The sequence below is a fragment of the Lissotriton helveticus genome, chromosome 3_1 (genome assembly GCF_964261635.1).
Source record: "Lissotriton helveticus chromosome 3_1, aLisHel1.1, whole genome shotgun sequence".
In the NCBI taxonomy this organism is placed as follows: domain Eukaryota; kingdom Metazoa; phylum Chordata; class Amphibia; order Caudata; family Salamandridae; genus Lissotriton; species Lissotriton helveticus.
The window spans coordinates 1,547,826,383-1,547,849,707 of NC_136061.1; the positions used below are offsets into that span (position 1 = coordinate 1,547,826,383).

The 23,325-nt window shown below is 44.1% G+C and overlaps 1 protein-coding gene across 1 annotated transcript in view; it reads left to right on the forward strand.

Moving 5' to 3' along the window:
• The window catches only part of BACE1 (beta-secretase 1), a 117,832-nt gene that overhangs the window by 59,206 nt on the left and 35,301 nt on the right, over positions 1-23,325 (forward strand). Inside the window, exons 4-7 of the mRNA XM_078682280.1 lie at positions 1,016-1,153; positions 1,300-1,434; positions 10,441-10,542; positions 11,431-11,580. Of these exons, the coding sequence (XP_078538406.1) occupies positions 1,016-1,153; positions 1,300-1,434; positions 10,441-10,542; positions 11,431-11,580 (525 nt within the window). The remainder of the gene's footprint in view (positions 1-1,015; positions 1,154-1,299; positions 1,435-10,440; positions 10,543-11,430; positions 11,581-23,325) is intronic.

Consider the following 23,325-nt stretch of genomic DNA (forward strand, 5'->3'; position numbering starts at 1 on the left):
GTTTACAGGAAGAACATCAGATATTGCTGTAGTCATCTTCTCAATGCAAGGTGACTTGGGGTCCATCTTTTAACATCTGAGCACACAGAAAGAGAACGACACACACTGATGATCATAAAAGAGTGAGTAAACTACCAAAAGGCATTGCACACGGAGACACAGAGAAAGGCACATAGACATGGACTCTGCAGACGGAGACCAAGGCCATTCAGACTTTGCACACAGAAAGAGAAGGACTCGCTCAGAATGACAGACAAAGACAGTGCACACAGAGATAGAGACTCATGCAGTCAAACAGAGAAACATGTGCACAGAGATTGACAGACCAATATACATCATAGATGCAGAGAGACCGTGCAGAACAGGTAAAAAAAGGAAGGCAGACCTACCAAAAGCACAGCAGTAGTTGGACAGAAACACAGGGCAAAACAGGAAGATGAGATATTCATAGAAAAAGATGAGATGGGGTCAGGCGACATGCGCAATGACAAGTGCAGACAGGGAAAACCACTGAAGAAACACAAATAGTACAAGGTAGTACGTGACTATCAGAGACCCAGACTTACAGAGATTATTTATGTTTATAGCGAAGAAAAGAGACAGAAACCTCTGCATTTCGGAGAGAGACTGAGAGATACAGATACGGTACCATAGCGCAAGGCACACAGGTAGTGATAGATGTACACAAGAGGAGAACCATCCTCTAATAAGAAATCCAACTACCAACAATAAAACACGAAGGGTGAAACTTGCATGCAGCGAGTGAGACTTTGCACCACTTACGAACCACCCAGTGAGTAGTCTGTGCTCTCACATGTGGGAACCCTTTGATGAGGGAGACTGTTCTCCAGGGGGAGCTTCTCTGTTTGACCTTCTATTCTGGGTGTTTCAACCCTCTGGATTTGATACAGCATTTTATCTTTACGTTAAAATGTATAGATGTGTTCTCTGTTGCCTGAGCTCATGGCATTCCACCTGTTATTGATTCCTGGCTCCCTCTACCTATCTCTCGCAGCCAGATGACTCCTTGGAACCATTCTTCGACTCACTGGTGAAACAGACACGGGTTCCCAACATCTTCTCACTGCAGCTGTGCGGGGCTGGCTTCTCACTCAACCAATCTGAAGTGACGTCCTCTGTCGGGGGCACCATGGTGAGTGTATGTGTGCGAGGGTCTGTGGCATAGAACACCCACTCCATGGAAGGCCTGGGACCCTCACTGGCAGTGTTTAGATGCATTGTTTCAGACTTTGAACCCACAAAGGAGTAAGTCACTCTGCTACTTTGCTTCCTTCACAGATCATTGGTGGGATCGACAATTCGCTGTACACCGGCAGCATCTGGTACACCCCTATACGGAAAGAGTGGTACTACGAGGTGGTCATTGTCAGGATTGAGATCAATGGGCAGGACCTGAAAATGGACTGCAAAGAGGTGAGAGGCACCTGTTGGGGAGGGCACTGGAGATGGAAGAGCACATTGTTTTGTTGGTGAAGAGGTGAGGTGTAGCATGGAATCTTCACCAGTAGGAGAGTGCAGTGAGGACTCAATGCTCCACCTGTAAGAGCGCATAGGAGAAAGGCATATGCACCTTCTGGAAGAGTACAGAAGAGGGTGCATTATTCATTGTGACAGATCCTGATTTTTCTGACGTTTATACAATTGTCCAAAAAGTGCCTGGTGAGGCCTTTAAATATTGGGTTAAACAAAATAAGGGTGTTCGGTGACCCTAACAAAGAGTAACCAAGCAAGGTCAGGCTTATTGGTCATTGAACATAGAAAAGCACCATCTGCTTCACAGAGAATGGAAGGGGAGATTATTTAGGGCACTAAAGGTGGCCCTCAAGCATGTCATCCACATGATGGAAACCCCAAAAAGCAGAACAGAGGCTTGGGCTGGACAATTTCTACTGCTCTTATAAGTGACAATTACTTTCACTATGACCCCAGCTTTTGTAAAGACTTGTTGCCACAGAACAGTTAAATGCACTGGTTCTAGGCAGGAACTCCCTAGTATAGGATAATGGTGAGAATATATCTAGATTTGAAGTCACTGAGACTAAGTCTCTGGAGGTGAAGGAGAGATTGTAAAATGAAGGACTTGCAATGCAAGTTTCAGAATTCCCAATGCCATATTCTGTATTTATGTTTATTTGATTTTCCGGTAGCAGGTTTCAACCACTGGTATGGCCATGTGGGTCTGTCAGTGGTCATGGATGTGCAGCTACTAGGTTGCACTAGGAATGCTCGCAAACAGGAGTGTGATTCTTTGTAGGATATGTGGTCAGGAGGGAAGTTGTTCGAGAATCTATGTGTTTGGTAATGTGAGACAAAAATTAGAGTTGTCTCACATTACCATCAGTAGTAGTGTTTCACAGCTGGACCTGTCCCAAAGTTAATGTCACCTCGTCCCAGAGTGCATGTTACTATCTTACTATCTAGTGTGTATTGCAACACCTTCCTGTCCTATGTGTGTTGGTCCCTATTCACTTTTAAAAATTCACCAGACAGCAAGGACCAGCTGTATTTGTTTTCTAATGGAAATTTAAGCTATTCATCAAGCTCACACAATTGAAATAGAAGGTGGCAAAATGACAAAAAAGTAGTGAAATTCTGTCATTCTTTTAATGCAAAGCAAACACTCACCCCAGTCACTATTAGATCTGGGTTGAATCCATCATCATTCTTTAGCTCAGTTTGCCACCCCAGCTCAGGCCCAGCCATTCTTTTAATGGGAATCTTTTGGCTAAAAAGCACCTCAGAGGCTGGCCTAAACATACTTTCCTGCATTGTAGCATTTTAAGATTCAGATTACGCTGCTTTCACGAGGGCCATATCTCAGCCTATTTTAGGATTTTCAAACCCAAACTGGTACTTGCTTGTATAGAAAATTATCTGTTTACTTTTTGTCTTAACGTTCGAGGAGAAACCAGTGGTGAGGCAGCAGAAAAGGGCCTTGTGTTGGGCGTAATGCCATCATTGCTTTTTTGGATTCCAATGGGTATTACAGAGCCAGTGATTAGCAGATTAAAAGTAGCTGTGCATCCCAGGCAGGGAAAAGGCTTAAAAGATCTGTTAACAAATGGATATCTCCATTCAAGTCAGACTCAGACATATTTACATTAGAAACGACTGACCCAATGATAGTGCCAAACTAACTTCAGAATTGATATTTAATGGAAAGTTACACAAACCTTTTAGTTCTGATATGCCCCCATGAAGAGAGTTGTAATCACTTACTACAAGGAGGAGGGGATTGGAAGTCACCCAAGATGGAGGCGCTCTGATGAGCTCAGATCGGCCTACCATGAGAGTGTCCCCTCACAAAACTGGGAATGGGCCGTGGAGATGTGCCAGTGAAGTCGAACGAGTCTCACAGTTTGATTTGGAGCGATTCAGGAGCGCACAAACGCTTCAGCTCCTCAGTGGTTGGGCTTTTCAGCAAATTTGATGGTCCTCAGTACCTGACCCCGGGTCTGTGCATTACTTGGCGGTTGAGAGGACATTGCGTTCCCCCCAGAGCTGCAGACTCGTATGTCTTGGGCACTGTGTGTCCTGCAGAAGGGTGGTGAAGAGAAAGCAGCAACAACCTGGAGAGAATGTCATCCAGTTTTTTTGCTAAGGCGCTACTGGAGGAAGGGAAGATGAGGAGAAAGGAGTGAGGGATCTCATTTAATGCCGCTGACTGCAAGAGTGTCGGCAATAACACATGTATGCATCCTGACACCGTCTTCATAATATTTACAGAGGTAATGCCATGCCTATTACCACACAGGGCCCAGTGGTGTGCTCCCTGAATTTTGACAGAACAATATCAATAAACTTAGCTAAGAGATAAAAGGACTAATTCCAGTGCACTACTTTTGTGAACATACTTCAGATTTAGTCACAATTTGGAAGAGTGGTGCTTAGCTGGAGAGCATTTGATGAAGCAAGACTCTAAATAATTTGTGATTTTGCATGACAAGGATGCACGCAATGAAGCTGCGTTAATAACAAAACGGCCTGTCTGGTTATGTCATGGGTTTCATCCTTATACTGTACTGATTGAAGAGGGATAATACTGCACTCAAGGATCCTAAACCTTAGGCAAAGGCAATTGTTGTTTTCAAAGGCCTTATGGAGGACGATTAGGAAAACGTTGACGCAAGCTCAAGATGAATCAACATTGATGGCGATCCTGTTGAGCACTTTACTGGGTGTTCTAACTTTGATTAGCACATCCATTGGTGAGGTGAAAGAAAGTATGGCTGCAACAGCATGGGAGAGTGAAACTTTACGTACAGACCTTAAAAAGTTTCAAACGCAGTGGACACAATGGACTGCAGGCTCACAGATTGGGAAAAACAACTGGAGACTATAAATAGCAGACCTGAATGGGAGTCCACAATTGTACATATCTGTAATAAGATTGTTGACCTAGAGGACAGAAGCAGGTTAAAAACTGAACACATTATGAGTGTCCATGAAGGTTTGAAAAAAATGAATCCACTGCAGTTCCTGTCGATGCTTCTTCTAGAAGTTCTGAAGCATACATGTCACCCTCAGTTGGAATTTCAGAAAGGCTACAGGATTGCACTTGGTACACTAGAAAAAATTATTTCCCTAGGTCTATCATTGCATGTTTTGCTCATAATCATCATGCTAGGCAGCTGATTGGGCCTGCAAAACAGAATGATCGATTTAAGTATCAAGGACACAAATACTCTTTGTTACAGACTTCTCCTTAGAAACTTCCACGGACTGGAGGGCATTTCTGACTCCACGTCTGTGACTCTGGAAGCGAGACGTAAAGCACGGGTTGTTGGAGCCTGCAACTATGCTGATTATGTACAATTGAAAGAACAAGGAGTTTGATGAATCAGAAGATCTAGAGAGGTTCCTTAATACTTTGGAAGAGACTGATATGCTTGTGATCTCAGGAGCAAACTGACTCATGAGAAAACAAACTAGACTAGAAGAACATGAAAATGCATTTAATACTGGATCCATATTTTCAGAGAGTCCCAAACTGGATGCAGTGATGAGAAGATGACCCGGAAAATAACACACCAGTGATTTACGAAAAGACAGAGAAAGTGATAACTCAAGATTCCCCCTAAAAGCATGCTTTGCTTGACACACTGTGGGGAGAATTCAGTCAACAACTTCAACTGAATTAATAGAAACCTATTTATTTCATTGTTTATGACATCTCCTCCTTCCACTCCACCACTCCTTCTTTCTTATGTTATCCATTGCTTATTGGCTTACCTTGTTATGAGAATGCTACTTAATGCAATTCCTTATGGTCTTTGAGTGTATCTCCCGGCAGGAAAGAGATGTACTGAGGCAATAACCCACCTGTTTAAAGTAAGGTGAAAGTAGGATTCAAGAGTGCCATTTTTTCTATACTAGTAAAAGAGGATAACATACTTTATTCCAGTATATTACAGTAGACCACTGCCTGTTTTGGGCCCTGTCGTTTGAGTACCATATACACTTTTAGATAATACATGCATATTATAATATTGCCCCGATTGTTCTCCAAAACCTCAGCTCGGAGATATTTGTAAGAGAGACTGAGTGATCAATTAGGGTATCTGAAGCTACTTCCAAGTCAATCCACTATCTCCCCCACTATGGCCACTAAGGATTTCTTTTGTGTTTCGCTTAATAACAATGTATTGACAAAGTATATAAAAAGGAAAAAAACATTGACATACTGGCCACAAAACATCCAAATACAGCCCTAATATAAGAAACTCACCTTTACTCCTAAGAAGCTGACAAGTTAAAGAGGAATTGGGTTGGCAAGGTTAGCCATGCCTGTAATACACACAGTACATGCACAGTACAACACAGTAACGAAGAGGGGTAAGTTACCTTATTAAAGAGGGTGGGGGTTGGGGGTGGTCCTGCATCTTCATTAATATTTTCCATGCCACATAATTAAAATCTGGAGAGGCCCAAGAGGGTAATATTTTGGGAAACTTACACTAGCCATGGATGGGTACTGGAATATCACGGTTGACCGAATATTTCACACATCATGAAAGCCTGATTTTGGTAATGGAAAGGACAAGAGTGCATTAAAAGGAATTATAGGAAAACTCTCAGATAGTTAATTAGAGACTGTTATCCCCTCCACCCTCAGAGAAAGGGTTTATACAATTTTATCCTGTGTACATTGTTCCAGCATGCATGTAGAATGCTTTTTGTCGTCTCATGGAATGTTACAGAGAGTGACCTCTTGTGATATTTTAAATGGCACTGTTTCGCATTATAACCCATGCAGCTGCATTTAGAAATGGGCTTGGTTTCGCCCCACCCAAAATTTGGAGAATGCCCATGGGCAGACATACTGTGCTTACGGAAAATAGATTATTGCAAAAGATCTTGACTGACTTTGTATCTACCAGTGAAGGGTTGGTGTAGTCAACACAAGCATTATTGGCAGCAAACAAATCAGCACTTAGTGGTGAACTGATGCGAGGTGCAGCACCACCAGAGGTGAGACTCAGAAAAAGCTGGAGGCAAAGATCAACATGCTCACACTTCTGTATAATGCTTACTCAACAGGGGACATTCTGAGAGCTCACAGCCACTTAATATGATCTAAATACTCTTTTTTATGCTGGCTAAATATGCGCTATTGTGTATCAAATGGAAGCAATATGAACAAGGTGAAAAAGCTAGCCCATTGTTAGCCATAGAACTGCGACAGTGGGAAATTGACATAGCAGTTCCAGCAAGTAGGGGCCAGAATATTACACACTTTACACTCACACTGGATAATGTATGGGAACTTAGGAAATATTTTAGTCAGCTATCCTGCTCCCAACATGCTGACACAGGTCACTTGGAAGACAGCTTTTTTGCCTTTGTTAAAGTATCAAAATTAGCAGACAATTTGCAAGGGGATATACAGGGAGAGATTGGTTTATTTGAGATCCAAATAGCTAAAAAGGAAATGGCAACTGGAAAATCACCAGGGGGAATTAGGAATAGTAGCCATCTTACTGGTTGTAGAAATATATTTGATTGCCTAAAATGTGCTTATTTATTTTGGGTGGTATCCGAATTAGGAATTAATCCAGCATTTATCTAAAGAGTCCAATGGCTGTAGCAGTCACGGAGCACTAGGATCAATTGTGGAGTGTTTCTGTTGAAATGTCTCCCAGTACTATGCGATACCAGTCAGGGATGTCTACGGTCCTCGATGTTCTTCTGGCATTCGACCCAATGGTTGCAGCTATTAGAATACAACAGTGGAATGCACCTTGACCAGGCCCATAGCAGACCCGCAGAAGCTTTTTCTTATTACAGATAATAGTCTGCTAGCTCTGTCTAACCGCCTTTTATCTGTACCAGACTTATTCATCATTATTTGTCATTTAGCTGAATTTTCTGGTTAAAGAATCAGTTGGTCAAACAGTGCAGTGCTCCCATTCACATTCAACACTGAAAAACTTTACTTAGAAAATTACTCTTTTCCTTAGGTCCTTAAAACATAAAATACCTATGCATAGTTGGTTAACAATAGATTGCATAATATGGCACAAGACAAAATCAAGCCTCTTCTGAGTATAGTGACTAGAGTATGGATAGGTGGACTTTCCTTCCTCTTTCTTTTGGAACAGACTAGGCCATAAAGAAGACCGTGGCCCCGCATTTCAATTATATATGTTAATACTTGAGACCTTTGCTAATAGAATTGACTTTTCTATTAAAAGATTCCTTTGGGACGAGGAGAAGCAGAGACTTAAAGCAGAAACACCTTGGGCAGTTCCTGCGGCTGGTGGTTTGCAACGGCCTCAAATATACTCATTTTGTTTAGCACAGAGCGTGGTACCTTTACCTTAGATATTTCATGATGAGGGAAGGATGCCCACATGGGTTACTATTGAAAAAGATCTTACCCAAGCATTTGACACGTTACTCATAATCTGCGGAGTGATCAAAGTCTCGCAAGAAATACAAAATCTGGTACTGATGTCAATATGATACAGCTGAAGGGCGAGGCATAGACTGCTTAAACTTAAGCCTAACACATATGCTGATGCTCAACTGTGGCCAAATGCTATGTTAAGGATAGGCTGGGACACGATCAGCTACATCAGAGACTTAATACCGAATGGTAAGTTCTAAACATTTGAGGAAATGCACTCAGAATATCTCATACCGACCAATCAGGAATGGAAATATCTTCAGTTAACTCAATGCCTGAGAAGAGTCCTGGACCCCCAACGATATGTCTCTCAGAAATCCGTAATTGAGAATTTGGGGGAAGTGCAGTGGAGTCTTCTCCGATCTGTGTGGCGCTGTAATTGACCCTTTTACTTTCTGTGTATGTGGCAAAGCAAATTCTTCAGCTCTGGACTCAAAAGCTAGGCGTAAATTACCCACAGAAATATTGGGAAACACTTTTCTGTCACCAGATAGAAGGATTACGTGAGGCAAGGCTTAAACACAGTTCCTGTAAGACCCTTTATGCATAGCATTGGACACCACAGAAATTAATCTAGGTTTAACTTGAGTCCTGACACAAAACGGTGGCATTGTGACGAAGAAGGTGGAGACATTTTGCATATTCTTTGGTCCTATCCCATTGCTGGCATCTTACTGGGCAGCCACACAAAATGAAATAGGAGTCCAGTGTGGAGGAAATATTATTTTAAAAGCCTGTGGTGATGTTATTTGACTTCTCGGGTATTGTTGGCCTTACAGCTCAAAGGTGTAGACGGTACACTACAGCTTTATCTGTGGCTACCTTATGGATTTTGCGATACGAGAGATCTAGGAGCTCTCTGGGTAAAGATGGACATTACAGTGAATTGGTGGTTATGCCGAAGCATAAACAGCTAATATAGAAAGTTTGTGACCAACTATCCATATTTGAGGAAACAAACACAGAAGTAATTCTTACCATATAGACCCTCACAATACTGAGCTCCATGGCAGAATGCAGACGAAAACAACTGGTTCTATAAGTACCAATGCCCTGTTACATATTTTGTATAATGGGTAGGAGCATCAGATTCAGTCGAGAAGGTCCTGGAGCTGAGAGTAAGTCCTAATGATGGGAACTTTGTGCTTGATTGTATCAGAGATTGGGATTATATGCTTTTCCTTTGGTTATGTGCATTGAACTGTATAAGGTTATTGCAAAAAGATTTACTGAAGAATCGTATTTGAAGATTGTAAAATAGATTGTCATAGTTGGCACGATAAATTTAGATATGCCCATAGTATATCACATATGGATCATATTAATGCTGTTCCTATATTTAGGCTCGGATATAAAGAGAAAAAAAACTTTTAAAAAGCTCTTGAAACATATGAAGGGTTTTTTTAAACCATAATTAATAGACCATTCTCCAGTCACACTGCATGTAAATCCAGCAAACAGAGAGAGAGAAAATGCAAGAACGAGAAATGGGAATTTCCTTATAAATTTTGACAGCAGCACAATTTTGACAGAATTTTTTGGTCTACTTTTAAGCAACTAGTTATCCATTGTGCAGACAAGTAGGCTAAACTAACACAAGGCCAGTATTGTTCAACAATGCGGACTGCACATGAACAAAAAACATTGTGGATTTGTAGGTGGACGTGATGGCTGGGCCAAAGACAAGCTTAATTGCTCACTGGAGTAAACAATGAGGTTGCTATCAAGATGGAAAACTGGTTGTTCTTCACAATTGTCAGACAGTATTCCTCCTTAAGTCTGCCACCTCTATTTTTGACTGAGATTTTGTTTACAAACACTACAGCAAATTCAACAAGCCCAAACAATGCAGGGACTCCCTCGATTAATTTCATATTGGATAAAATTGGCTTAATATTAGAAAATGTAGCCTCATCTTTTGGGTTTATATATGTGCCCCTTAAAAACTACCACCTTGATTTCTTGCTTTCATATTTTACCTGGTCATTTTACTAGCCTTTATATAAAAACTCTAATCCTCTTTGTAGCCACTACCACTCAAATAAGTCATTCATCGATCATCCTCGCTACACCGAGAGAGTTATTTTCCCAAACTGAGTAACTTGGCTATCCAATTAGTTTGGTGGACCTGGGACACAAGTTGTGATCACCACTGACAAATTATGGTACTGCCCGATAACCTCTGACTGCATCAGAACACCAAAAAACGGCCAAACTTTCACTAGACTTTCAGATCTGAGACTTACATTGAAATTTCCCGCCTCTACCTGCTGGCCTTTCTGAGGTTAGGGGATTTGGGGGAACCCCATAGATCATTCTGTCTTTTATGTGTCTCCAACCTGCAGTAGAGGACTCCATGGGACTAGTGGCTCTGTAGTAATTATGACTGACTTGTACCTGTTAAGAATGGTGTCTTGGGCATTATGGCTGTTCTGGGGGTTTATGACACTGAGTGAACAATATTAACCTAGCATTGTGCCTTACTTCTGCCTCCCCCTCCCTCTCTGCAGTACAATTACGACAAGAGCATTGTGGACAGCGGGACCACGAACCTGAGGTTGCCAAAGAAGGTGTTTGAGGCAGCCGTTAGTGCCATTAAAATGGCGTCCTCGGTAAGTAAATGGCGACCATCCTCGGAGAGCAGGGCAGCTCACCAACCTTGGACTACATTCACTAGTGTGTTGTCTTTTTTCAGTTTTTAGGAGCAAAGATGTGTTTCACTTTGTAGTGTCAGCCAACTAAATCCTACAAATAATACCAGGGCAGATCAATATATGTGCTCAAATCCTGGCTATAAAGAAAAACAAAAGTGTAAAGGATTGAATGTTTGAGTTAATCTCAGCCACTGGTAATTACTCATGGTGCCACAGTAATCAGGGACAAAACTATAGCCAAGCCAGTCTTGGCTCTTTTTCACTAGAAACAGGCCAGTCTAATTGGCCAAGCCATAGTGAAGAAAGAAAGTACACAATTTTAAGTTTATAGGGTTTTACATAAAGAGACAATGCTGACCGTCATCAAGTTCTAGCAGTAAATACATCTCTGAATAATCTCTGAATGTTGGCTGAATATTTTTGTTTAATGAATGATGAGAACGTTAAATTTGAGGATACTATTTGTCGTATGAACTTATATGTACCTATTTTTAGGACTTCATGAGGACAAGTTAAAGGTCAGATATATCTTAATATGTAAAACCGTAGATTCTTAAGCGTGTGTACTTTGTTTCTCAGATCACTGTACATCCGCTTTGAAAGAGAACTCGAGCACTCCCACACCGGTTTTGGCCTGATTGGTTATTGTTAGTGAGGTGCAGCTTGTGACCTTTGGCACAGTGAGCTCAGACCAGTGCCCTGTTCTTCATTTGCTAAGTCCCTTCCCACAGTTGCCCAGCATTTCAAAATAGATCCCAGTGAGTATCCGTAGACTAGAAGTTGATATACAAGGTATGCTGTGAGTACTTATTCCCTGACCACTGCTCTCTCCCTTGCCTCTGACAGACAGAGAAGTTTCCCGATGGATTCTGGTTGGGGGAGCAACTTGTGTGCTGGCAGGTGGGCACCACTCCGTGGCACATCTTTCCAGTCATTTCTCTGTACTTAATGGGCGAGGCCACAAACCAGTCCTTTCGGATAACCATCCTTCCACAGGTGAGTGGAGGATCGAGAGAGTTTGGGAGAGGAGGGTGTGGCTTAGCGGAGGGTCACAGAGGAGTGAGAGAGTATCTCTAAGAAGTGATTTGGACTGTTGGAACAAAGGATTGTTTGGTGCATTGTATAGGTGGGTTAAGGAGTGTGGAAATAAATAGGGCATGCCAAGTGAGTGGGGACTTGGGGAAAATGGGTGTCTCAGGAGTGACTGAGTTTCAGAGGAGTGAGCAGGTGTCCGGATATTGAGCGTGGTAACTTAGAACTGGAGTGGGTTTCCGGTGACTTCTTTCTTTAGTGAATTCCTTGTGATCCTGACAGTGAAAGAAGGGGGCTGCTGAGTTCTATTTTGTCCAGCTGTGAATGGAGACCCATTGGCGTTGGAGCCCCTGGAGCTGGCTGCTGGGTTTGCTGTGAATCTACCTGGTGAACAGAGCTTGTAGGAGAGTAGGGTCTGCTTCCTATGGTTACCCCACTTTTTGCTGTGATTCTCTGGTGTTTCGACTTTAGTATGGCTGTGACCCTGCTAATCAGGCCCACAGCCTAGCTGTTCTCTCTCTAAATTGATACCATGTACTTTAGGTACATACCAGATTGGTTACTGGGTCACCCTTGTGAGCCCCTGTATAGTGTACCATAGGTACCCAGGGCATAGGTGCACCCTAGGCCTACCAGGGGCTGCAGCATGTATTGTGCCACCCCTGGTTAGCCTTCCAAACTGACACCACAGGTCTGAACTTACAGCCTGGGTAAGGTGGTGTCATCACCCCTTACTTAGATATAGTATATCTATATCTACCTTATATAGGCACAAAGTAACCTATAAGTCACTCCTATGGCAGGCTCTGACAATCCTGGAGGCAGAGTGCTTGGTTTTGTGTGAGAGGGTGCCCTAGCATGAGCTGAGCCCCTCTGCAGCTTTCAGAACCATCTCCTTATAGCTTTTCTATGATATAGCCATACCATATACTCTTAAGTGCATTATAATCCGTAAGCGGTGGGGTAGCATTCCACCCTTCTAGAGGGAGAAGACATGTAGTTACTGGTTTACCCGGTTAAAGTTAAACAGAGCCTCAGCATCACAAAATGGATGCTGCTGCCACAGACACGAGTCTGCCCTCCTGCTGCTGGACGAAACTCCGGGAGGGTAGGCTTGGACAATAGGTTTCCTGTTCAGGGAGGTGCTGGCACCTCCCCAGACAGGCTATAGTGTATTGGGGCAGGGTGGGTTACATTCAGTGAATGCTTTTCAGACACTGCCTGGGGCACACAAGGTGCTCCATGCATTTCCTATTTCAAACCAGTTGCTGGGGGACTCAGCCCCAGCTCTGGCGTGAAACTGGACAAAGGGAAAGGGGTGTAACCACCCCCTCCCCAGGTCCACCCATAGGAGGGACCTTAGAGTTAGTCCAACTACTAAACTTACTATAAGTATAGAACCCCAGTCCCTAGGACTTTAGATTACCCTGGACGAAACTCTGCAACATATATCCTGGACCTTCGACATTCCATTTCGACTGGAAGACGGAAGAAATCTCACTTGTGGTCAAGGAGTGACCACCCTGTTCAAACAGGCACCAACAGCATCTTTGCCGGTCTGTATTGTCAAGGCTCCTGCCGGATCCCGAAGACTCTGCAACACAGGACACAGACTTCCAGACATCTCTGACCCGATCTTCGCTCCCAGCAAAACTGAGACCCGCGGCGGACACGAGAGACGTGGGACCGGAACTCCTGGACATCCTGCATTTTGCTACCTGCATCAACTTACCGAGGTATCCCGAAGTTGTGCATTGGGGTGCTTGGAAGCACCTTTTGCACCAAAGCTCAGAGGCCCACACTCCACGAGTGTCCCGTGGGCCCGCTTTGTGCATTTCAGCTTGACGCGTCTTCGCGGTTTCTAGTCCGTTGGCTAGTGAGCCCCCAGGAACATCAATCTTGAAATTACTTTGCTTTCCTGGTTGCTCCAGGCTTGCTCCAGCTTCCCTGCAAAGGAGAAGCAACCCAGACCTTGCTGGTCTGCACCGAAGCCAATCTCGACATCTTGTGTGGATTGCGTTTGCCAAGGCTTGTTGGGTCCAATCCGTTACCGACACCGCAGTCAACTAGATCCTTCGTGGGACAGCTCGAATCAAGCTCCTGGTCGGCGCCGACGCCTCCTGGTCCTCGTGGCTGAAGAGACAAACTTCACCTCTTCACCTGAAATCACCCGACATCTGGTGGCATTTTCCTATCGCCGCCCTGGTCACTGGCTTGTGGCCCAGACTCTGTCTCTTCTGCTTTCAGGTTCTTCATATCTCCGATTCACCCTTGGATCCACCAGGACACTTTTCTTCTGGTCGCCTGCAGCACTTCTTTGCAGCTCTCCATTGGAATCGATGATGAAACCCGACACGAAAAGACACCTATGCACCCGGCTTCCCTGGGTGAGGTAACCTGAGTACTCCGGTGCTCCTGTGGGTATTGATTCTCCAAGTGTCCTAGTCTAAAAGGGTTCCATCGCAGTTCACCTCCTTGTACCCTTAATCTTTGAAATTGTAACTTGTTCGTTCTCCATAGAAAGTCAATGGTAACCCGCGCCGGTGTGTAGACACTGTCAATAGAAAGAAAAAATTGGCGCAAGGAGGAACAAATATTTTCACAATAGGTGACGGCAAATTCTCCTATTGGTCCTGTGACTAACGTCCACTGCGGAATTATTCAAAGGTTTAATATCACCACACTCACGAGAGGATACGATTACACTTTTTAATTATTGTAATCTGTTCAAATATATACTTTTTTCATTTCTTTTATATATATGTCACAAAGTACTAACACAAAATCTTCTCAAAGATATATACATTATAAACAACAAATAAACCTACCTATGTACATACTTATATACAACAAATATACACAATGAAGCAACATATACACTTTATACAACACCCATATAACACAAACAATATATAACATAAAAAGGGGGGGAGGGGTCTAATTTGAATATATATCTCTATTCAGTACTTCCTATCTAACACCCTATAGATCAGTACTACAAAGAGTGTCCTCCTATTAAATCTAGGTGGTACACTGGGAGGTAGTCGAACACACCGGTTCCAACTGAAAGTCTTATGGAACCCCACTCCTCATATGTGTCCAGTGAAAGAACTTTCACAAATAAATTGAAAATAACAGGACTCCTCCAAAGGGAAAGTGTCGACGCGGTCGCGTTTCGGCCTTCCAAAGATTTAGGCCTCCTCAGGACAGGGCGACAGAAAAAGGGGACACAAACTTGAACTACAAGGTGGCAAGCCACCTATTGTGTCGACAGACGCTGATAATTTCTTACGTTGTCCTATCTTCTAGTCAAAAGGGTCAATCGCAGGGTTCAAAAATCGCCTGTGTGCACAGAAGTTTCAAAGGGTCCGCAGTCCAAAGTACTGCTGCAACGCGTCACCAAGGTGTTTAGACACTGCACGCGTCTCCCGTGGGCATCCTGCATCCTAACCTTTGGTTATTCTGAGTAGCCGCATCGATTCCCCAGGCCCTAGGCCTGCTTTCTATTCCTCACGTGGTTCTTATACCACTATTTTAGTTTATGGTTTGTGAGGCCCCCAGGGCAAAACTTATACTGTGCAACTTATCGTATGCTAATTAAGTTCCTTGTAGTGTACTTTTACCTCTGACCTCATAAAGAGTGCAGAGGGGTTGTGTTTAGAATAAATACATATATATTTGATATATACCTTGTGTGGTGTGCTTTCATTTGGTACTCAAGAGATTATAAATGGTAAAACAACTTGCTTAACTCGTCTCCAAGTCCTAGCCTGAAGGCTGCTCTTCACAGCTACCCCTAGGATAGCTTTCTATAAGGTTAACTTTATAACCTACCATCAATAAGGGTCAATTGGACTGGTACAAGGTGCCCACTAGAATAGTGGACAGCATATACCAGGCCAACTTCTCACAGAGCAGGTCCAGGAAGGGGAGGTTCCTCGTCTGCCAGCAGCTGGCTGCCTCTGCTGGCCTTCACCATAGCATTGAATGACTGGTTATGTGACGAGTTGTGAAGGCCAGTGCCTGATGTGCATTGAATGAAAGCCTTGACGTGCCATCCCTCCCCATTTCCCACTCTTTAATGTGGTGGGGATGTCTCTCATCTTGTCGGAGACTGCTGCCAGTGGGGGATCCAAATTTGACCAGGGTGGGAATACATTGGTACCCATCTTGATAAACTTTGACCCTTAATATTAGTGGGTGGAATCTGGATACTTATTTTTTGCCCAAAATGCCAGTGCTTGTAAGAGTACGAGTTGGCATGAAGATGAGAATTGATTGGAGTGAAATGGACTGAATTCTTGGTGCCATTGGGACAATAACACAAGTTTGAGAACATTTTATGTAATCACATTACTGATTCACTGAGCTGTCTGACAGCTGTACTGCACACTCTGCTTTCCCATTATGCTATGCTGATGTCCTACTAGTGAACTGATTACTGAATTTCAGTTTCCATTCATCTGACGTTACGATAAAATTGACCCCTAAACTCTTGGGCTGATCCAAATAAAAAAACAGAATGGACAAACATCATACCAGAGAAGGGAAGATTTCAAATGCTGATGACCGCAAGATGTCGGATGTCAGATGGCAAACTACTGAAGATCGAATAGGTGCTGGAGGTTTTACAAGTCAGTAATGAGGACAGCGCAGAGTGTGCGGTCAGCAATAAAATTCGAGTTATTAAAATCCCAAAGGTTACAGCTATGGGGAAAACAAAAATGTTTGTGGAGGAACTATTACACATCATTGTTTGAGAGTGAGGCATTGCTTACAAATTTGTGGTGGAACAAGCATAGAGCATGCTTAAGCCGCTGCCGTATCTCAGTCAGTCGCTATAGTCTATAATCCCTAATTGATGAATTATCAAGACAGGGATGTAGCAACAAACGTAGAGCCGGAAAGTAATAGCTTAGAATATGAAGAGGCCAAATTTTGTTCCCAGATTTTACTATGGCAGTACAGGAAGCCATAAAATGTTACCTTCATAAAGAACAATTTACTAAACTTTGGTAATGCTTTTTATGGTGGATATTCTATCTAACCCCAGGTTCGTCACTTTGTTATTATTTCTCTGGCGTCAGACTGGATCTGGAAAAACTCTAAAGGAGTACTTCTCTGCTGGCCTTTAGATGCTAAACGTTCCTTATAACGCTCACTAAAAATACAAGTATTTAACTCACGTTAGAGGCAGGTATGTAAAAAATCCTAGGCATCATACAATTAAGTGTAAAATATGATAGAGAATATGATTGTATTGTACTTCTGACTGCTCTTTAGATTGAATGATCCCTATCAAACCTTCACAGGTCTGCTGCATGGATTAGAGCTGCTACTAAAATTGTTGTTGTAGATGGTGTATGTATGTATATAGTATTTCTGTCGTGTGAACAGAGTCAAAAGGCAGCAAAGCAATGTACAGGTGCAAAGAAAAAAATAAAGTCAATGAGTGGTAACAGAGATAGCTTGCTTGTATACTAGCAGTGCATTTTGATGTATTGTTCTCTAAAGAGGTGGATCTTAAACTCTTTCCTAAACTTGACAGCGTTGGGAAAGTCCTGATAGCATGGCCACCCACTCCACATCAGAACCTCCTTTCTTCTTGAATTCAGCAAGGAGCTGAATACCTGGCTTTTCAATTAACCAACCTACCAAAGGCAGAGCTAGGCACACACCTGTTCAGCACTAGGATACCCTTGCAGGTGATAGCACGCGTTACAAATACACATAAAATAACATAGAGGGATATCGTTCCAGTTTCTGGGTGCTTTTTCTGTTTTTTAGGTCGCAGCCTACCATACAGTGCAGGTATCTGGTTTGCTAAAGACATCTTGGAGGCATTCAGAAAGCTGACCTAGGAATGCATTCCGCCTGTTGCTTACCATTGTCTTTGTGGTTTTTAACTCACATTTTCTGGCTTTCTATTTGTTGCCTTTATTAGCTTTAGGCTGTCAGGTTTGAGTTAATCCCTCCTGTTGCCCAAACCTTGTTTACTGTATTCTTCCGCAAACTTACTTTCTGTAAACAGGCCTTTAAATCTTGTTCTTATCTTGTCAGATTTGCTTTGCATTCATAGACCGTGATCAAATGTCAAGCTCTTTCTTTTGAGGGAACCTGGTGTTTACTTTTCTTTCTTTGACTGCAAAGTGAGATCATTTATGTGACAATCCTGCTAAGTATCCATGTTAGAGGAGAAGATGTATGATATTTGTTTCTCTATCATGCAACAAAAAAATGAACTGTGCTTATATTTCAGCATATATCAGAATTATTACAAACGGAAGCACATTTCTTTTGTAATTCTGAATTATGGGGGAAACAAATATTTGAATACGATCAAAACACATCAATACACTAGCTGATGACATTTGCACACATCATTTGTGTGCAGTAAAACCTTATTCCGCTGCCAATGTAATGGTCATTTAAATTGAAAATGTGTTGTCTATAATGGCAGTGCACTACCACACTATGCATACACCACACTACGCCACTACGCTCCATTCTACGACGATACACTCGACTCTACGACATGCCACTCCACTCTGACTCACCATGACATTCAACTCCACACCTCTCCAATCTGCATCTCTCGCTCCATGACACAACATGCCATTCCACTCTATGCCCTCCACGCTCCAACTCTCACCCCATTCCACTCCAATATATCCCACTCCACTTCCCTAAAATCTACCCCACTCCAATACACCCTACTCCACTCCACCCAGTCTGCTCCACACCACTCCAATCTACCCCACCCCAAGTTTCCCCCTCCAGTCTACCCCACCCAACTCCAAGCTACCCCACTCCAATCTACCCCACTTCAGTCCACCCCATTTTAACCCACTCCAATCTACCCCAATCCACTCCACTATGATACAATCCACCCATCTCATTCTACCCCACTCCACCCTACCCACTCTAATATACTCCAATCTGCCCCACTCTACCCCACTCCACACCAATCTACTGCACTCCACTCAGAACTCCCCACTCTGCTCCAATCTACCCCAGTCTACCCCACTCCAATATTCTCCAATCCACCCCACTCCAATGTACCCCAATCCACTCCACTCTACCCTACTCCACTGCAATCTACCTCACTCCACTCTACTCTACTCTTCTCTAATTTACCTGTCCAATTTACCCCACTTCAATCTACCCCACTCTGGCCCAATCTATCCCACCCCACTCCAATCTATACTAAATCCACTCCACTAAAATCCAGTCTACCAATCTCATCTATAATCTACTCCTCTACAATCTACCTCACTCCACTACCACAATCCACTCAATCTAACCCACTCCACACCAGTGTTCCGTACTCCAATAAGATCTACCCCACTCTGCTCCAGTCTACCCCAGTCTAACTCACTCCACCCCCTCCAAACTTTCCTAATCCACCCCACTCCAATGTTCTCCAATCCACTCCATATCTACCCCACTCTACTCAACTACAGTCCAATTTACCCCATTCCATTCCATTTTCCCCACTCCACTCCCAACTCCACTGCAATCTATCCAATTCTTCTCCACTCTATTCTACCCCACCCCAATCTACCCCACTCCAATCTACCACAATCTACCCCACTCCACGCCAGTCTATCACACTCTACTCCAAATTACCACATTCCAATCCAAATTACCACACTCCAATCCACCCAGTGTATCCCACTCCACTCCACTCTAAAATACCCTACGCCACTCTACAACACTGCACTCTACCCAAAACGACCCCACTGCACTTCACTCCAGTCTTCCCCTCTGCATTCTACCACACTTCAATCTACCCCATTCCAAACTTTCCTAATCCACCCTACTCCAATGTTCTCCAATCCACTCCATATCTGTCCCACTCTGCTCCACTCAAGTCCAATGTTTCCCACTCCAAACTCCACCGCAATCTATCCAACTCCTCGCACTCTATTCTACCCCACCACAATCCATCCCACTCAATCTACCACAATCTACCCCTCTCCAATCTTCAATCAATTTTACCCGCTTACTGCGTTTCTGGGTTGTGTAGCTAATATACTCAAATAATATAGCGGATTTACAGCTGTGGATTTACTAAAGGCAGATTGAAGGATGGCCATGCATTGGTACCTCACTGAACAAAAAAGAGAAGCTATTTGATACTATATATTGTAATGCCATGTCTGCAGTACACTCATACATCTTGTGGCAAGAACATGCAATATGTGGGACCATCTACCTCAATATCTATGCCTAGAGGCGAAGTATATGACTGATGGTGTAATCTGAGATTAAGTGATGATGAGCAGGACACTTTTTTTTAAATCTGCTGATATGAGTACATTTTTCACACTAATAGTGTACTTCTTTTGTCAAGTGCAATCACGATTGTAGGGAGGTAGGATCCTTCTGTATGGTTACCCCCACTCTTTGCCAGTTGCTAAACTGCTTTTAGTGTAGTCTGACTGGGATCCTGCTAATCCGGACCCCAGTCTCTCTGCTTTCTTCCTTAAATTGTTGCGACATGTACTTAGTTACATCCCAGATTGGATACTGGGGTACCATTATAAGTCCCTAGTATATAGTACGAAGGTACCCAAAGCATAGGTACCCCAGAGGTCCCCCATGGGCTGAAGCATGCATTATGCCACCCATGGGAGACCATTCAAAATAGAAATACAGGCCTGCCATTGCAGCCTGTGTAAGCTGGTGCTAGCACCACTTACTAAAGATATATGTTTCATATATCTAAGGTCACTGCACTTAAAACCTATCAGTCATCCCTATGGCAGGCCTTTGCAATCCTGAAGGCAGGGTGCTTGGTTCTAAGTGAGAGGGTGCCCCTACAAAAGCAGGAAAGCCCTACAGCCTACGGAGCCCATTCTCCAGGGTTGTCTGTGAAGTAGCCATATACCATATAGAGGGGCACTGGGTAATTACGCGATGGGCATCTCGAAACTGCTGCAACAAATCCTGTCATGATAGGTATCAAACATGTTGGGCTCATACCCCCCACACCATAAACAGTGTGGGGGGTATGATTCCAAGCACTGGAAGAGCCCTCCGTTAGGCTCTCCATGTCCCTGGTACCAGTCCAGTTCCAGGCCCGAACAGCACAAAATGGTTGCTGCCGACCAGAGACACGATTCTGCCCTCCTGCTGCTGAGCCAGGCTCGAGCAGTGGAAGGCAGAACAATAGGCATCCTGTCACAGGGAGGTGTGACCACCTCCCAGACCGGATTTAGTGTATTGGAGTAGGGTGGGTGTGCTTGCCAGCGCCACTCAGACTGCATGTGAGGCACATTTGGTGTCCCCATGTATAGTCCAGTTCAAACTAGTCCTGGGAGCCGTTGGCTCCCGCTCTGGCACGAAACTGGACAAAGGACATGGGAGTAACCCATGGGAGGGTCCACTGAATCCTCCCAACCCTTTCCTAAGGGTACTGAAGTGCTTACATATGGGTGGGTCCCTAGATTCATGGTGGGATAAGATTCAGATCAGACACCACTTCTTCTACCATCTGGGCAGTCTGGACTTCGCTGGAGTTTGTTTGGACTCATCTTCATCTCCCTTCCAGTCTGCTGCTTCGTCTGTGCCTGTGGCCATCAAGGACACCTGAAGGAATCGCCCTTGGAGTGAAGGAATCACTCTCCTGCATTTGCAGGCACTGCAACTAAGTCGACCAGTCTGCTGATCCTGAGCTCCTCCAGACTACACAGGCTCTGCAACACAGGTGGTAGTTCTCCACAGCTCCAGAGGCCTGCCCTGACCTCTCACCAAGTTTGAGACCCGTATTCCTTGTGGGGGTTGCAATAACCAAAACCCTGTACACCGCATCAACTTGCAGTTGCAAAGGCTTGTTAGCTTCCTTCCAAGAAGATCTTCGGGCTCCAAGTAGCCCCAACCTCGAGCATTTCCAGTGGCCAGAATCTTGGGCCACACTGCATTGTGTGCATCGTGGCCTGCATCTTTTGGTGAGCTGCTTGAGGTCCTCCTGTGACTCCAGTACCTCCGGCCCCATAGGCCGGAGGCACTCGAGTCGCATGTCCATTTGAGGGTCACCTTTTCTTCGCTTGGGCTCCCTGATTGTTTGGGGCCTGCCCTGGCTCCCCTGCTTATGGTGAGTCCCCTGGACCTTGATGGTCCCGACGTTGCTCCGTATTCAGCTCCTGTGTTGGTTGCATTTGCCAAGGCTTGTTGGTGCTCCCACCGGACACTGACCCCTCAGCACTTGACATCCTTCGTGGGGCAGGCCATGCACAGCTCCTGGTCTTTCTCAACATTGCCTTGTCCTCACAGCTGCAGAGTCAAGGTCATCGTCAACTCTCCGGCAACACCCTACATCAGAGGGCATTCATCTTCCAAGTCTCCTGCTCACTCCTTAGTGGCATAGACTCTGTCCCCTCTGCTTGCAGCTACTCCTCACCTAGAATCCAACTTCGGATTCCACATGACACTTTCTCCCTCTTCAGCAGGGGCACTTTCCTGAAGTCCTCCATTGGGTTTGACAGCGGTTTCCGACACCACTTTACACTTATGCATCCGACTTCCCTGGTGTAGGTAACGTGGTTACTAGGGTATCCACGAGTGGGGTGGCTCTCCAATCTTCTGTCTTCCACAGGGTTTCTTCAGGGTCCACTGGAAGGGTCCTTACACTTTAAAAATCCAACCGCGACTTACACGTAGACTTGTATGGAGCACTCTGTCGTGTTCCCACCGTGCACACACTCTCCATGGGGTTCCTAGTCACTCACCTTGGGTGGTTCCTTGGGTCTCCAGCATTTCTACGTCCTCTCAACATTGTCTTGACCCGAGTAGTGGTTCTTATACCACTTTCTTAGTATATAGTTTAGTCCCCCCGGGGTCCACTGTGTATTACGTGCTATTTACTGTGTTTCTTGCAAAGTGTGCATTGTGCATATGTCTGGGTAGTAGGTATTTGTATGTGTTAGAGAGTATTATATAATAAATTCATATTTTTATATAATAAATTCATATTTTTATAAATACTTTATGTGGTTCTTTTTCACTTAATCTATACTATAAGATTGCATTCTGGTAAAACAAGCTGCTTTACACTCCTTCTGGACTAAGCCTGAAGGCTGCTCTCCACAGCTACCACTTAGAGAGCTTTCTAAGGTGGTCTAAGACCTCTTAAATCATCATAACGTTTGTCTGGACTGGTGCAAGGTACCTACTTACTTAAGTGCAATGCAAACAATTGATGGACGGAATGCTGAATAAATCATACATTCACCCCCAGTCAAGAGATCTGGAATGGCATGGTGAGCAAACACAGGATGGATTTAGGCCCATATCTCTGTACGGGGGCGAATGTATGACATTGTTCTGCATTCTGTCCATCAATTGTTCTTTTTGCCTTTGTCACCCAGAGTGGGACGGGAATGCCCGGACTTGGGCCCCGTGCTCTCCATGTCACTGGATTCAAGCTAGCCTGGCTGATGAGGGCTGAAAGCCCAAAACCGGTCCTAGGATGCTTAATTCCGTCCAGGGAGGACCTGGCCTGGCAGTTCGAGCTGGACTGTTCCCATTGGGCGCAAGGTCAAGACTGATTTGCATATGGCTGTGTCCAAACTGGAATGGCATGGTGAGCAAAACAACGATGGATTTAGGCCCAGATCTCTTTACTTGGGTGAATGTATGACATTGTTCTGCATTCTGTCCATCAGTTGTTCTTTTTGCACTTACATAAGTGGACATCATGTACCA